This window comes from Medicago sativa, chromosome 1, assembly GCF_051527215.1.
Source record: "Medicago sativa cultivar Bolivia chromosome 1, Bolivia_mono, whole genome shotgun sequence".
Classification (NCBI taxonomy): Eukaryota; Viridiplantae; Streptophyta; class Magnoliopsida; order Fabales; family Fabaceae; genus Medicago; species Medicago sativa.
The window spans coordinates 82,271,247-82,288,748 of NC_140749.1; the positions used below are offsets into that span (position 1 = coordinate 82,271,247).

The following is a 17,502-nucleotide window of genomic DNA, read 5'->3' on the forward strand; positions in this document are numbered from 1 at the left end:
CGTTGTGTTTGCGTGACGGTTGTTAAATCAGATTGTATGAAGTTGGGTCGCGGTATGTGGGTCGGGTTAAGCGGGAGCCGGCTCAGAGTCAGAGGGGTGGGTCAAGTGTACTAATATTGATGGGTCGGTTTTGGAGGGTGTCGTCGAGCTGCTTGTGTCGTGTCTTTGGAAATGAGTCGGGTTATTGGTCTACTAATTTTATTTTATTAATTTACTTACGGATAACGTTACATCCACATTGGTATCTATTAAGTAAGAAACAATTGAGTTATTTATTTGATGGTTAATAGTCATTTTATTCCTTAAATGTGTAACGAATAGTCGTAGTATCAAAATTTCAAAACAGTCTCTTATGTGTGCAACAGGTTGATGGTGGCAACTGATGGGAACTTTTGGGAGATGAAGGCAAAGAGCACTATCATTATTTTTAGTTGCTTACACGGCTTGACCTAAAACACCTGATTCATACAACGAACTAGGTTCATTCAAAGGAAAGTGACTTTCGCGCATCAAAGTCGGACAATCGTATATCCCATACTCATCACATATTTTATCGGCATGTACAAATTGTGGTCATCTCTAAGTATAAGTCACCTGTAAAATACTACGGGTAGTAGTTTTGGACCTCTTGAGTATAATAAAATGCATGATCATACTGAAATGAATCCGTGGGAGATACTCGTATGATTTCGTTTATGTTCAAATGTCAAGGAAACAATGATTGGAGATCTGCCAAGGATGTTAAAATGTTCAAATGTCAAGGATGGAGATCTGCCAACAGAAAGAGGCAAGTGGCGCAGCAAACTGTTATAACAGCTGCTGTCATGCTGCCATCTGCTGTGCAGAATGCGAACAGCAGCACTATAGGTGTCCGTTGGAAAAAACCGATGCGTGGAAGAGTGAAATGCAATGTGGATGCCTCGTTTTCGGCTTCTACGAATAAGTGTGGTATTGGAATATGCATTCGTGACGAAGAGGGGCAGTTTGTTTGCGCAAAAACATTGTGGTTCTCACCTATGTGTTTAGTGGATGTCGGAGAAGCTCTTGGATTGTATCATGCTATGCGGTGGGTTAATGAATTACGGCTTCTAAATGTGGATTTTGAAGTTGATTCGAAGCGAGTGGCTGACTACTTTAATCGGGGCAATGGAGATATCACCGAATTTGGAGCTATTATGGATAACAATATACAGTTTTGTTCCGCAAGTTTAACAAACTCTCGTGTCGAGTTTATTAGGAGGCAAGCGAACGCAGTTGCCCATGAGTTAGCTCAGGCAGCTACTTCCTCTTCTAGCTTCCGTACTTATAATGATGTACCGCTTTGTATAAACGATTTGATTGCTAATGAAATGCTATAAGCTTAATTTTCTCAAAAAAAAAAATGATTGGGTTAAACAGGAATGGCACATTTTATGTTGTGTGTTCAATTATGATATCTTGACAATGGTGTCTACTATATATATATATATATATAAAGTCCCCTTTGCAGGTTGACATATGCACTTAAAACTTACTTCATCACCAAGAATTAACTACAGTGTTGTGGTATCCACAATTTGTCATCAGAAAAAAGCACCACAAGAAAAATGAAATGACCCTATAAAGAAGTGTGCCTCTATACAAAGTTATAATCTCAATCTCTCTAATATCTGTAAAGCAGGGCTATCAATTCACCCTAGCTAGCTTCTTGCATTTCTTCCACCTTTTCTGCTAACAGCCTCGCATAACCGGCATGGCAACGTGTCTAGGCTCATAGCTCGTGTTTTCGCATAGTTACCCATTACACCGCACCGTCTCCATGCATGGTATTCTGCATAAGCTACTGGGTCATTCGCTACGGCCTTCACGTAGGAAGCCAGTTCTTCCACTGATTTGAATTTTCTACCATCTATTATTGAATGTGGAGGAACAAAATCCATGACGTTTGGTGCACCAAAATAGATAGGAACTGCACCCGAGTCCAACGCGTAAAATAACTTCTCTGTCACGTAACTCTCAGTGAAAGTGTTCTCGATTGCAAGAACAAACTTGTAGTGAGACATGGCACAATGTAAATGATCCCACCATTTTGGTTTAGCATTTTCATCATTTTCACACTCGGGAAAGAACGAAAGAGCCATGTTTTGACCACCAACATTGTTTAGGCACTTGCCAAATGAATGATGCGGCAGCAAGCCAAGAAGTTTCTTAGCAAGTTCATTTCTTTGAGGAAGACAACGCGACGAAGACCAATAAACAAGTACATCCTGCAGATGATAAATTAGGTTAGGTTACTATGAGTCCCTCTTTCTTTACCTTTCATTTAACATCCTATTAATGAACTATTACTTACACTGCTTTTCGTATTAGAGACATGATAATTTCGGCCATTGTGAAACAGAGCACCGGCATAGGTTGACTGTACATCATCTTCAGCATGGTAACTGATGTATATATCCTCTCGACCTGATCTCTTTCGGCCAGCTTCAAGATCCATGTATGCACGAAGCGGTTCTCCCACACGTCTCTGAAATAAAAAAGAAGAAATCATAAAAAGTGAGTCAAATCCAACACTATAGCACATATTACCAGCTAAAAAATCTTGAAAGCCTGACATACATTCTGCACGACAACTGTGCAAGAGAAGCATTTGAGAAGGGTAGGCGATAACAGCTTATTTGAGAAGAGTAGACAATAACAGCTTATTTAAGTACAAAACAAAGAAGGGTAGACATCCAAAAGGTGTTTACAGAGTTCTACTAAAACGTCCCCCTGACATTATTGAAGAACACATCGAAGATGCGAAAAAATGTTTGTTTAAGCTAACAATTTCAGTACTTACCGACGGTTGATATTGAAAGACTGTTACTAACGACGTTTAAAAGGCTCATCCTAGTACATACCTTGAACCATATGATACAATGCAGATATATGCCACATTCATACTACCAGCTGAACCTTTTCGTGTTACATATTAACTATGTTTTGTTTAGCAGTTTGTATGTTGAGGTGTCAGAATTATGTTCTGTGAATAAGTAATTTGATAGTGACTGAGCCTAGAGGAATCTAAGCTATAGACTTTCTATAATCGGATTCTCTGACAATGAAAAATAGAAACAGAACCAGCACATAGTTTAACAATTAAAAGAAAAATGGACCCAACCACAGCCAAAATGGCCATAATGCTTGGAACCTTCAGAAATGAACAAAGGGAAATCATCACCAACAGAGCATTCTGTCATTTGTAAATGGTTAATCCATAAAAGTAATCAAGAAATTTGTCTTTCTCCTAATCTGTGGAATGGTTTACAGCAGAGATGTAAACATGCAGGAAGGAAAATGAAAATTGCGGTCATTTGGCCAAATAAATCCCTCATATAAAAATGGACTGTTGTTGTTTTATTTCACTGTTCTTACCTCTGTCAAGAATTCCCAAATAAAATACACTCCACTACATGCCCAGCAAAACTTGATAAAATAACTACGTTTAATCAGGATGAAGAAACGCTACTACAGATCCTACCCTAGCAAAGAGTCCTATACCAGATATCTGATATCTGCATTACGTGCAATACAAGCTTATTGGAACTTGGAATTCTAATAAAAGGCACTCGAGCACAATTTTTGAAGTTTTACTTAAAAACTCAAATGCAAGATCCATTAACCCAAATCTTCACACAAAGATCATCCAACAGTTCTAGGTAACACTGCCTATGAAATCTGTCATCACTCATCGCTTAGCACATATTCTGCCGCCCATCAATCTAGGAAGGCATGACTAAGGGGAGATTTTTCAATGTCATCAACTAAGATTAGTTTTTCAGCATTTGCTGAAAAGGATAATTCTCATCATTATCCAACTTCGAGCCTTCAACTAAGATCACTAGCGCCGGAAACAAACTAAAAATAGATAATTAAATGAAACTCTAACTATCTATTGTTTCAACCATGCAAACTCAAACAATAAATGAACATTTATCAAACATGAAAAAAATCAATTGCAAAGCATGGATCATAAACCAAACTCTCAGTAATGGCAGACTAGATTCAATCATCTAACAATCAAACAAAGCTTTCAACTCCAAAACCACCATGGCAAAATCAGGCATGTCAAAATGCTTAACTCCAAACACATTAACATTTCCACCAAATCCAACAAACTAAATAAACATTTCAACAATAAATGCTACCTGAATCGGAGGCGTAGAGGATTCAAACATCAAAACATCAGGCTTATCCGCAAGAACGTTTGATTTAGTCCACAAACAACTCAACCCACAACGACAAGAATACAAATTATCCAAATTATCAGGAATCCAAGTCCACCCTTTAACCAAAACACTAACATGGTTCATTTTAAAACCCTTACAAACTTTATCCCCACCAAATTCTTGCAAAGAAACAATCTTTGACTGATTCAACAAAACCCCATTTGTTTTTTCTCTGAATTTCGCACAACCCACTTGCGAGTCCCATTTTCTGAAGGAGGAAACCAGATCGGTGAAGGGTTTGGAGGAGGTATTTGTAGAAGGGAGCGTGAAGGAATCGTGGATGGGACCCGGGAGAGAGGGTGAAATAGAAGGGAATTGGAGGAAACCGGTGAGGAAGAGGAGGAAGAAGGTGAAGGCTATCATGATTGTGATGGTGATTGTGTTGAAGGGTTTGGGTGGCTGTGGCATTACAAGCATGCTGGTGGAAGGAAGGTTTGGTTTGGTTTGGTTTGGGGGTTCTATGCCTTTGTTTTAGAGAGAGAAAGTAGCGAGAGAGTGTACATTGGAATGGTGAAATGAGAAAGGAAACACGAAACTGTTTGTCTTTGGTCTTACGTTTTCATTTTGGTTGATTTTGGACTTGGTCTCTCTCCTCTAGCTTCTACTCTAGTATGGGGAAGTCCAAAATGTCCTCAAGGGTAGGCAAGTCTAGGAGTCTTGGATTTGGTTTCCCTGCTATAGAAATTCTAGGCAGTTGCACGCTGCAGTGGATCTCAGTCGTAGATTTCAGATCAAATGATTTATATTTCAAACATGATTTCGCATAATAAGATGATCTCAGCTATCAATTTGAAATCGAACTGACCAGATTGGTTACAACATCATGTTGTAATGTCGGATATAACTAGACAAATTAATTCTATAAATTTTACTAAGCAATATTGATCAATGATTTGTATTATTTCGATCGAGTAGAGTTGGCCAAGATGAAACAACTATCGTTGAGATTGATGTTGGAGAGGATACATGCAAACACTTTATGCTAAAATTAGTATGAGAGTAAAGAGTGTGAGGTACTTAAAAAGATAACAAGTGTGTGCCTTGTGTTGGTGGTAAAAGGTCTTAAGGAAGCCTTTTATAGGATTTGGCAAGGAGTAGTTGTGGAGTTGGTGATAGTCCCTTACAATCACCGTTTTATCAATGTTGGATTCTGACGACTGTTATTAGTGATTGAGGCATTACATAATAGTTGAATATAATGTATAGTCGTTGAGCCATTTTACAGGGGTTGCACTTGGGTGGCTTTGGTGCCTTTGTTTCTATTTCTCTTTTATAACCATTCATTATCTCATCTAAATAATTTATTTTAATCATTTATCCATCGTTCTCTCTCCTCTAAAATGAACTAAAGGTACCCAAAGACACCAAAACTAAAGGCACCCAAGTATTTTCCATTTTATAGGACGTTGGGCATGCAAGATTGTTTTGTGTTCCTTAAAAAAACGGTTGTTTTGCGTGTCTGGCTTGTGTACTCGGGCCTTGAATAACGTGGATTGTGGGTCTTGAGTATGTTTGGGTCAAATGTAATACATGTTAAAAATATGATTCATTAAGTTGAATAGACAATCTTAATAAATAGTATAAGAAAGTGTAAAAACTCCTTAATCATCAAGGATATACAATCAATTTTGAACGTCATTGATCATATAAATTATAGATGTTCAAATATACTTCGTGATATTCATTAATCACATTCTAGTTCAAATATTCATAAAAAATTGTAGTTAATGACGTTTAAAACCGTTGTTCATTGTAATTTATTGATGATTAAGTAGTTATCACAACTTGTTATATTCATTAATCACTTGTTAAAGTAATTAATCACATATTTGAATTGTGTTAATCATCTAAATTGTTATCAAAATTTGATATCAATTTTGTTTTGTATGCCATAATATTATTACTCTTAATTTAAATGGTTGCATTTAAATTTAGTTAATTGGTAAATACATTTATTAAATTGCATCACATTGGTTAAAACAGTATCTCGATGACTTATGTAGATAGAGGCTATAACGTGATGTATTACAACATTTGATCTTCAAGTTTTTTTTTCTTTTCTGAATGGATGTGATCTTCAAGTTAACATGAAATGTATGAAATTAACGTGTCACACTGCCACATAAAGTATTTATGTGAGATCCATGTAGAAAGTCATATGTTCGTGTCTCGTTATAGAATCTATCAACAAAAGTGGACATATGAACTATTTTGAGTGATGCTTTACAATTGTTACATGTATTATCAGACTCATAAAATTTAGATGATATTTTAATTGATGTTCACATTTTCAAAGGTCACTTTGTTTATTGACTTGCTACCGGTTACAACCATAGATATATTCTTATTTACTTAATATATATGCTAATAAATTGATAACTTGTTTTGTATAATAGCCCTTCTCAAAGATGTTGATGTTTCTAATGCAATCATGAAACAGCCAAATCCCATGCTTGTGTGGAGGATAATTTGTTAGCTGGAATAGTTGAATTGATAGTTAGAGTCTCATGATGACAGAAGAACTAGTAATTATTATATATAATAAATTTAGAGTGGTGATAGGCATACCACCATAGGTGGCATCCACCCCAACACACCCACACAAAATTTTGACATTTGGCAACTGGACCCTACATAAATACACTCAGCAACTGTTTCTTTCTCTCTTTTTTTTTCTTCGTTCACCCTCTCTTCTCACACAAATACACTTTAGCTCTTCATTCACCTTCTACCTCTTCCTTCATTCTCGTCCCCACCTTTCTCTCTTCTTCACCCTTTTTCTCCTTTCCCCCTCACTGAACACCACCATCGGCCACACCCCAAATCTCACCACCACCGCCGGTCCACTTCTTTTTCGGCGACGGTGATGGAAACGACGATCTCCCATCCATTTTTTTCAGATCTGGGCTACCTCCGTTCTACTCACTCCATTGTCGTCGTCGTCTCCCGTCAACTTCTTTATAAATCATGTGGCAATTGATGATTTCTTCAGGTCCTTTCAATTTTGAAGCAGCAAAGACAAAGGGAAGCCTGCCAACTCTGCACCTTAATCCATATAGCTGGACCAAGGTATGAATTTTTTAAAAATCAGTTGAATTTTGAAAGGGAAGGATGATTTCTTCTCATAGTTTGGTTTTGGGTAGAGACTCTATAGGGTTGTTTGTATTGACTTATTTAAATTTATGTATAATAAGCACCTGTGAGACTGTTTGAGAGCTTTTGAAAAGAATGAGCTCTTCATGATAGCTTATGAATGCAGCTTGGAACTTATATGTAAACTGTTTGACCTTATCTTATGTTATAGAAATAACTTATATGTAAGCCCTTACATGATAGACGTTTATGCTATAAGTAAGTAGTTAAGTTGTTTATCCAAACAAGAGTTGTGTAATTCAACAATCACTAGTTATTTTTTCTTGTTATCAAATGGTATATGATTCTGATTTTGCATTACAGGTTTCCAGTATTATATATTTAGACTCTCCTGCTGGTTACATAGTTGGAAATGGTGTTACAGATGAACAAATTGATGGCAATGCTCTTGTTCCATTTGTACATGGGATGGGTCTTATCTCAGATGAATTGTTTGAGGTGAAAATATACCCTTTTAAGAGCAAGTTTGGAACTATATCTATTGTTTGAAACCTTGCTATATATTGTCTTGTAAGTATGTTTCTTTAAGTCATGTTGCACTCTGTTGCAGGAGGTTAACCGCGAGTGTGATGGGAATTTCTATAATTCACTCAGTGATAATTATACAAACAAGCTTGCAAAAATTGATGAGGTGATTTAATTATACTACAGTACTGAGATTATAAGAAATAAGTGAATTTGGCACTCATTGATGATTATTATTATTTTAGGACATTGATGGGTTGAATGTATATAACATTCTAGAACCATGCTACCACGACACAGAGGCAAATAAGATTATCACATCCTATATTAGGTTACCGTCTAGTTTCCGTGAGTTAGGTGAGACTGAAAAACCTCATCCTGTGAGGAAAAGAATGTTCGGTCGCGCTTGGCCCCTTAGAGCACCTGTGAGAGATGGCAACGTACCAACTTGGCCACAACTTATCAATAGCAACAATGTTCCATGCACAGTATGTTTCTTTACTACTATCTAAGTGTCTATATTTACCATTTAATATCTCCTTATTAGCTACTAGTTGATTTAATTGCTCGATTATCATTGCATACTTGTTTAAACCTTAGAAATGCTAATTTTTTATTGCCAAAAACAAGTAACATGACCTAACAATATCTTTAGGATGGCTCTGTTGTAAATGCATGGTTGAACAATGAAGAAGTCAGGAAAGCAATTCACACTGCAGAGGTGAGGTTTCTTGTAAGATACCTCTATACTTTGAATGTCAAAACACTAAATTATTATCTCTCTGATGAAACAGAAAAGTGTGGTCAGTAGTTGTGTGCTTTTTCTTCCTTCAAAGATAGTTATTGTGCAAAACCTCTTGTTTGATTTATTTAGCCCTTCCTATAAGCCAATTCTGCTAAATCAATTGAAAAGGATCATAAAGCATTAAAAGCCAAAGTTGGTGATGAAGTGATGGTGAAGTCACTTGAGGCCAAATTGGTTGAAAGGCAAAGTAAAGGTAGGTTCTTGTGCAATATTGTTATACCTTGTCTAAAAGAAAATCTATTTTCTGACTGAAGTAGAACACATGCCATGTTATTTTACGATTTATATGAAAAATCTTCAATGCTATATAGCATTGTTCTTTGGACATGTATATTAGATTGTATATGTATGTTTGTTTTCCCTCTTCAGTTTCAATATTGTGTTTCAATTTACTAATCATTGTCTTATTTATTTTTCTTCTTCTTTTCAGCCAACAAATTTAGAAACAAGAGATGGTAGACATTCATCGGAGTCTAGCTACCGCCTCGATGATCATTGAAGCAACATCACTAGGGAATATTTAGATAGTTTATGGACTTCTAATTTTGCTACAGTTGTTTTGAATGATCAGTCACTAGTGTTTCGATTTTTTGAATGTTTAAACTTGGTGCTTGAACCGTCATAATATTCCTAAAGGCTTAGAAGCCCTCCAGAAAGGCTCTAAGACCTCCAGAAAGGCTCAGGCGCCCTCCAGAAGGGCTCTTGAGACTCTGGCGCGCTCGCCTTGAGGCACCGCCCTTCTAGGCTTCTAGAAATCTCTAGAAACCGCCTAAAATACATAAATACCCCTGTTGCTTGGGAACCAAGCAACCGAAACCCAAGCCCATGACAGACTATAAATACTACTCTTGAGAGCATTCTCAAGGCATCCAATAATCAGTCTAAACCCTAGAATATGATTATCCCTTACCGTACTTTTTTGCAAGTACAGTTGGCGCCGTCTGTGGGAAGAGGTAAAACTAGCCTTGACCACGTTTCTGAATCGCAAATCGTGATTTGGAAACACTAAACCTATAAACCCTCTCGGCGATCTCAAAAGGAATGGCCGGCGAGGACCACTCCATCTTCCGTTTCAATTATCGATTTCAATTATACTCCAGGTGCTATCAATTTTAATTCGTTGTTTTGGTTATTCCTATATCATTATTGTTATTTTAGACTGCTCTGTTTGTGTTAATCGTTCACGCGACATGCATATGTTTTTGCCGAATTTTGTGTTAATCGTTCACGCGACATGCATATGTTTTTGCCGAATTCGTTTTCACTTTAAATACTCCAGCCGACTCTAGTTTCCATGATAAAACCTGCTTTTCCGTTTTGTTTTACGAGAGATTTCAATTCTTTAATGAACTCCACTATTGCTTTTCAGTATCAATACATATATAGCTTACGTTTCGACTATGAAGCATTAATATGGATGGCAATTGAAATTAAATTTTATTGGAATTATTCTGTGTAAAGTGAACTATATATCTATCTAAACACCATATAAATTGCATAATCAACACTACCAATAAAATAAAATAAAAAGAAGCAAAAGTAGGATTTATAAACATGAGTACAGATTATTATGACTATAGATTATTGCTTTTCATTCTTCCCCTCATATATCTTATGTGGGACACACAAACCTTTTTTCTAATTTCGGTCATCATTCAAGATATGGCTAGGTTGATTAATAGTTAAAGCTGTCAAGAGAATGTTGCATACAAACTCCATCCACCGCTGAACATTATAATAGAAGCAAATTACATGAGTTTTGTTTCTTCTATGTATCAGGCGGTCTATTAACAACATCATTCCAATCACCGGCAACATCAGAATTTTATCTAACACAACAGATCATTCAAAGGAGAAAGCAGCAACGATCAAAAGAAGCTAAGGCGATATTCCGAACTTCGCCAACACCACCGAGGAAGATAGGCGGCCTAAACGTATGACCACCTAAACATCGCAGAAGGCATGATATCGTGTCAGGAAGATCCAACCACCAGAGGAGCTTAATTCGTCACCATCGTAGTCATCCTTATGAACAGGCGGAAATCATATACAATCAAGTCTCGAGGAACGAACCCGGATAGATGCTCAAAGCAGCGAGGACCGAAGCGGCATCATTCAAAGGAAAGTAACGACAAGTGCATAAAAGAATTTGTAGCTGCACATGACGCCTTTGGACCTAGCGGCGACCTCGAAAAGACGAGAAGACGATGGCCGGGGAAGACCAAACCAACATCAGGTCTCAAGATTTTGGCGACGACATACTCTCTCAGAGTGATTCTCCCACCCTGAAGCAATTCACTTTCGAAGGAATACCAGGTTCTATGTTTCCAATATACTTTGAGAAAATATATCTACACTTTTAGATTTGAAGAAATTTTATGTTCAATATATTCGGAGACAATATATTTCCACTTTTTTGCAAGTAAGGCGATTTTCATATATTAGAGACTCCCCACATATTCAGTTTTGTTATTTTCTGATTTTCTACGAATCATGTTTTCTCTCCCAAATATTTGAACTTTAATTACCTTACTATATATCCTGTGAAACTATGCTACTATACTCAATCACTATATGTCATAAAAGTTCAGTCAACTACACAGGCTGCACGTTTTGGTTCAGGATATCAATGTCAATCTGTTTCCTCTAACATGCGAATGTTCTCTAACAAACCTTATCAGTAAATATAAATGTCAATGCCTAAGAGCCAGGTACTCGGATGAACACCAAGGGAACGCTACTGTAACAACGTCGCTCGAGACTCAAGAGAAATTTAAACCATTCAGGATTCATCTTTCTGATCTTTAAATATATAACTGCCGTATGTTTGAGTATGTGTGTAACATCTTTGTAAAAGGAATTCAACATAACAAGGTCGGGCGAGGACGTCAACGAAAGCGGCAGGTTGGATGAACGGTTGGCTTGGTGAAGTAGCACTCATCCACATCAACATCAGTTTATAAATTGCAATAAAATTGGTTGGTGAATTAGCTCCAGCGGTGCGATAACATGGCGAGTTCTACAAAAACAGCTCCCTTGAAGCCATCTCGTATTAGGTACTATTGTTCCATTAAATTTCGTTGAGCACTACCTTTGCCAAGGTACTTCCTCTCTTTCTCTATCTTCATCGGTGATTTAAGGCCAAGATAGCACTTATTCAATTAGTTTCAAATTAACCATGTTCCCACTGTTACTAATTTTGGAGGCACGGTTCTACTTCTGCTATATGATAAAGGAAGCTTAGTTGTATTAAATTCGGTATTTCTACTAAAAGGTTTAGGAAGAGACTTTTTGTTGAAGAAAAGACATAGAAAATAATGGAGTGAGCGAGTTAGTTCGGATTTAATGGGAGAATGATAAGTTAATAGGCGAGGTATTCAATTAGAAGAGTGGAGAGGAAAAGGAAGAGGAGTACAAAGCGTAGGCGAGCTAAATAAGAGCTAAATAAAAGAAGACAAAGAACAGTTAGTTCCCATTAAATATAATTGCAAATGATTAAAACTCTTTTATTTATTTATTTACTTTGGAAGTTCGGAAATAACGTTATATTTCAGATGAATAAAGTTTGGAAGGAAGACAAGCCCGCCAAAGGCGAGGTTAAACAAAACAAGAAGAACTCACCAAACAAGGCGCCATGATTAAAAATGCAAGGAAGCAATCGTCCCACCATTAAGAACATAAAGATGAAACACGAAGTTATTCTAACCTTTCTCAACCTTTGAGATTTGTTTTGCAGGTTTTTAACGAGGCGCCCTTTCCTTTTTTCATATATATGACTCTCTCCGCATTTTTTTCTTCTATTATGCAAACAGGATTCACTTACCAATGGCACGAAGATAAAGGATCCACGAGCCCCACAACGCCAACCTTGATAAAGGCTCTGGCTGGGTCGACACAACAACTCGCCTAACCTTCCATCAGAGTTGGAAGTGTAAAATAAAAAGTCTTCCCTCAGAGTGGGAAGCAAAAGTCCTCCTTCAGAGTAGGAGGCGCCTTCCATCAGAGTTGGAAGTGTAAAATAAAAAGTCTTCCCTCAGAGTGGGAAGCAAAAAGTCCTCCTTCAGAGTAGGAGGCGCCTTCCATCAGAGTTGGAAGTGTAAAATAAAAAGTCTTCCCTCAGAGTGGGAAGCAAAAGTCCTCCTTCAGAGTAGGAGGCGCCTTCCATCAGAGTTGGAAGTGTAAAATAAAAAGTCTTTCCTCAGAGTGGGAAGCAAAAGTCCTCCTTCAGAGTAGGAGGCGCCTTCCATCAGAGTTGGAAGTGTAAAATAAAAAGTCTTCCCTCAGAGTGGGAAGCAAAAGTCCTCCTTCAGAGTAGGAGGCGCCTTCCATCAGAGTTGGAAGTGTAAAATAAAAAGTCTTTCCTCAGAGTGGGAAGCAAAGTCCTCCTTCAGAGTAGGAGGCGCCTTCCATCAGAGTTGGAAGTGTAAAATAAAAAGTCTTCCCTCAGAGTGGGAAGCAAAAGTCCTCCTTCAGAGTAGGAGGCGCCTTCCATCAGAGTTGGAAGTGTAAAATAAAAAGTCTTCCCTCAGAGTGGGAAGCAAAAGTCTTCCCTCAGAGTGGGAAGCGCCTTCCATCAGAGTTGGAAGTGTAAAATAATAAGTCTTCCCTCAGAATGGGAAGCAAAAGTCTTCCCTCAGAGTGGGAGGCGTCTTCCATCAGAGTTGGAAGTATAAATTAAAAAAGTGCTACTACTACGACATCAACGAAATCTACAAATCGACAAGCGCCCTAAACGTCAAAGGCTCTGGCGGGGTGGAAAATCGACAAATCGACTCCATTAGAAAAACAAGAGAATGGAAAAATAAAGTCTCCAAATCGCCAAACAAATGAAGGTCAACTGAGCCGACAAAAGTCGCCGGAACGTCAACGCCAAATGTTGAGAATCTGAGGTGACACAGTCACCGGAGCATATAAGAAAATAAGCACGACAATTCAAAATCGTTGAAAATCGCCGAAGCATCAAAAGTAATAAAATTGTTTATGTAAATCTCCAAAACGAATTCGGCAAACAAAATCGACGCAAATTTAATGAGGAAATCGCCATAAAGAAGTCAACTCGTCACGACGTACAAACCACTTCGGCTTGTTCCAAGACTCGTGCTTGGGGGGCTGTGAACCACCAAAACCTTCCGAAAGACTTAATGACCTCTAGAGGGTCCAGTCCCATGTTGTCATCACTTCGCCTTGTCCCAAGACTCGTGCTTGGGGGGCTGTGAACCGTCATAATATTCCTAAAGGCTTAGAAGCCCTCCAGAAAGGCTCTAAGACCTCCAGAAAGGCTCAGGCGCCCTCCAGAAGGGCTCTTGAGACTCTGGCGCGCTCGCCTTGAGGCACCGCCCTTCTAGGCTTCTAGAAATCTCTAGAAACCGCCTAAAATACATAAATACCCCTGTTGCTTGGGAACCAAGCAACCGAAACCCAAGCCCATGACAGACTATAAATACTACTCTTGAGAGCATTCTCAAGGCATCCAATAATCAGTCTAAACCCTAGAATATGATTATCCCTTACCGTACTTTTTTGCAAGTACAGTGCTTTATCTTTTGTTTTAGTTAAGTTGATGTATGGATCAAACTTACTCTTGAATTATGTAAATTTTTTGAATGCAGTTTTTCTTGTAGTGTTGAAAGGGAGGTGGCAAATGTATCATATGATGAAGCACATCATGCATCAAATTTGTTGACTAGAATTAAGAACAAGCCAAGACACCGTGTAAAAAGTGGGGTTTTGCTTTCCCCATGGGTGAAGGATGGATGCAAAAAGAAGAAGATTTAAATTAATGTAGTGTTTTGATATGATTGTAATGTAGATGTTTTCTGATGATATTTTTTAATTGGTAGGACAATGTCGCACCTATAATATTAAAGGAAACACCATATGTTGTTAGTTACTAATATTGTTGAACTATCGTACAGTTTAATGAGTCAATTTTTTTTGTTATTTTTTGTTCTTTGATATAAAAGATGATTGTGTCTTTATTGACAAGTGAAATCTTCGCATGTATATATTTTGCCTAAAACGATATTATTTACTCCTGAGAAAGATAACTAGCCAAATATATGGTCTGTATGACCACATTTTTACACATACGTGACCACTATTTTTTCATAAATTAGAACTTGTCTGTCCTTAGGCGTGATAAACTTGTCGATTGTAAAACAGGTTATTTATGGTTGGAAATGCTTTTAGTGCAGTGATCAAATGAGATCATGCGTTCGATTCGCCTAAAACGATATTATTTACATCTGGGAAAGAAAAACTAGCCAAATATATGGTCTGTATGACCACATTTATACAAATACGTGACCCCTATTTTTTCATAAATTAGAACTTGTCCGTCCTTAGGCGTGATAAACTCGCCGATTGTAAATCAGGTTATTTATGGTTGGAAAGGTTGTTAGTGCAGTGATCAAATGAGATCGTGCGTTCGATTCGCCTAAAACGATATTATTTACACATGGGAAAGAAAAACTAGCCAAATATATGGTCTGTATGACCACATTTTTACATATGCGTGACCACTATTTGGCTAGTTTATCACGCATATTAAAAAATGTGGTAACACATACCATATATTTGGCTAGTTTATCTTTACCAGGTATAAATAATCTTGTTTTAGGCAAATCAAACACATAATCTAATTTGATCACTGCACTAAAAGTCTTTCCAACCATAAATAACTTATTTTACAATCTGCGAGTTTATCACGCCTAAAGATGGACAAGTTCTAATTTCTGAAAAAATAGTGGTCACGCATACTAAAAAATGTGGTCACACATACCATATATTTGGCTAGTTTATCTTTACCAGGTATAAATAATCTTGTTTTAGGCAAATCAAACACGTAATCTAATTTGATCACTACACTAAAAGCAATTCCAACAATAAATAACTTATTTTACAATTTACGAGTTTATCACGCCTAAAGACGGACAAGTTCTAATTTCTGAAAAAATAGTGGTCACGCATACTAAAAAAATGTGGTCACACATACCATATATTTGGCTAGTTTATCTTTACCAGGTATAAATAATCTTGTTTTAGGCAAATCAAACACGTAATCTAATTTGATCACTACACTAAAAGCAATTCCAAAAATAAATAACTTATTTTACAATTTACGAGTTTATCACGCCTAAAGACGGACAAGTTCTAATTTCTGAAAAAATAGTGGTCACGCATATTAAAAAATGTGGTCACACATACCATATATTTGGCTAGTTTATCTTTACCAGGTATAAATAATCTTGTTTTAGGCAAATCAAACACATAATCTAATTTGATTACTGCACTAAAACCATACATAGTGCAATTAGAAGGAATAGTACATTACAAGCTTAGTCAGTACCATACTATAGTATTGTTCAAGAAAGTTAGTAACTAACAACATATTATGTTTCATTAATAATATAGGTTTAACATGGTCCTGGTAAATTTAAAAGAGCATAAAAAAATTTACATTAAATTTTGATTACGCTACTACACTATTTTTATTCTTCTTCCTCGTATCACTCTTCACCCACGGTGTTCCAAGAACCCCGCTCTTGACACGATTTCTTGACTTGTCTTTTATTCGAGTGAACACGGTTGATGCTTGGTGATCTTCATCATCTGATACATTTGATGATCTTCATCATGTGGATACCCGAACCTTTGCTTGGTATTATATTGTAAGCTTCACATTTGGTATTCTTGCACCCATCTTGTTCAAGTTATCAGCAATTTTCTTTGGCATGTTAGCCTATTAAAAATCCAGTCATAAAAGGCCATCGTACTCTGGCCAAATAGATGAATCACAACACCAACCATATACTCTAGCCAATTAACTCTCTCCCAAGCTCAATATGACAACATTAGAGGCCATCATTTCAACACTAACACCTGCATAACAGTCCCACAATACAACACCAGAAACTGAACGAGAACACAAGCTTACGGTAAAAAAAAATTGGCTGCACTATAGTGAAGATTGAGCAGCTTGAATTGACAAATAGAGAGATGTGAAAGCAATAATAACAAAACTACAACCTCCATAATAAAAGAGATCATAAATATCGCGACGAGCTATTGCACTTAAGTCTTGTTTGGATACAAAAACTAAATTAAGTACTTATAGCACAATTGTCTATTTTTCACATAACCAATTTAATTGATAATACAAAATGTATAGGTTCCTGCGTATATAAATATTGATCACATGCTTTGAAGCAACAACACGAGCACTGTATATTATATCCCAATATTGGAAAGTCAATAGTAGAACGTATAATCATGAAGCAAAATTTGATAATTAGCACAATATTTGATAATTGCACTTTTGATATTTTGTTGATAAATTGGAAAGTTGATATTGTTTTCATAGGAAAAATACATATAACCAAATAATTGAAGCATATAACCACAAATTTTCAAAGGCGTAACCAAATTGTTGTTCTACATTCAAAATTGGTCACCTATAAGTTTATCAACATCACAACAGAAATCTAATGCAATTAAGAGACCAAGAAACATTTGATTGAATCATCTTATTATGAAATCTAATCTACATTACGCCTCCATTGTTAACTAAGAAACTAACACAATTTCCATAAAAAAAGTAAAGATTTATTAAGAGACTGACCCAGTCTCTAAAGACTTAATCGATCAAACTCAATCAAACACTAATAACATCAAATTCCACCCACCATTAACTACACATCTTCAATATCTTAGCTAAAGTGCATATATGGTTCAAAAAAAATCACTTTATATATTCCATATTAGTACTCTGGATTAACCAAATTGAGATTTACAATTTTCACAAAAATATTTAAATTTAAATCAAATTAA

At 36.7% G+C, this 17,502-nt stretch overlaps 2 protein-coding genes and 1 long non-coding RNA gene across 3 annotated transcripts; 2 read left to right on the forward strand and 1 right to left on the reverse strand.

Annotated features, from left to right (window-relative positions):
- Positions 1 to 1,502: 1,502 nt before the first annotated feature.
- Positions 1,503 to 4,797, reverse strand: FUT13 (fucosyltransferase 13). The gene is made up of 3 exons (XM_085739726.1): positions 4,170 to 4,797; positions 2,333 to 2,506; positions 1,503 to 2,246 (listed from the first exon to the last, which is right to left on the reverse strand). Exons 1-3 carry the CDS (start codon positions 4,665 to 4,667, stop codon positions 1,680 to 1,682), a joined length of 1,239 nt encoding a protein of 412 aa, XP_085595852.1. The 5' UTR covers positions 4,668 to 4,797; the 3' UTR covers positions 1,503 to 1,679.
- Positions 4,798 to 6,989: 2,192 nt separating this feature from the next.
- Positions 6,990 to 9,279, forward strand: LOC146958152 (serine carboxypeptidase-like 20). Its single transcript, XM_085739727.1, has 6 exons — positions 6,990 to 7,319; positions 7,707 to 7,841; positions 7,954 to 8,034; positions 8,114 to 8,356; positions 8,524 to 8,589; positions 9,104 to 9,279. Exons 1-6 carry the CDS (start codon positions 7,218 to 7,220, stop codon positions 9,170 to 9,172), a joined length of 696 nt encoding a protein of 231 aa, XP_085595853.1. The 5' UTR covers positions 6,990 to 7,217; the 3' UTR covers positions 9,173 to 9,279.
- A 10-nt stretch (positions 9,280 to 9,289) lies between these two features.
- LOC146958153 (uncharacterized) lies at positions 9,290 to 12,236 on the forward strand. The gene is made up of 2 exons (XR_015024579.1): positions 9,290 to 11,774; positions 11,879 to 12,236. It is a non-coding gene; the product is annotated as an uncharacterized LOC146958153 (long non-coding RNA).
- The last annotated feature ends 5,266 nt before the right edge of the window (positions 12,237 to 17,502 follow it).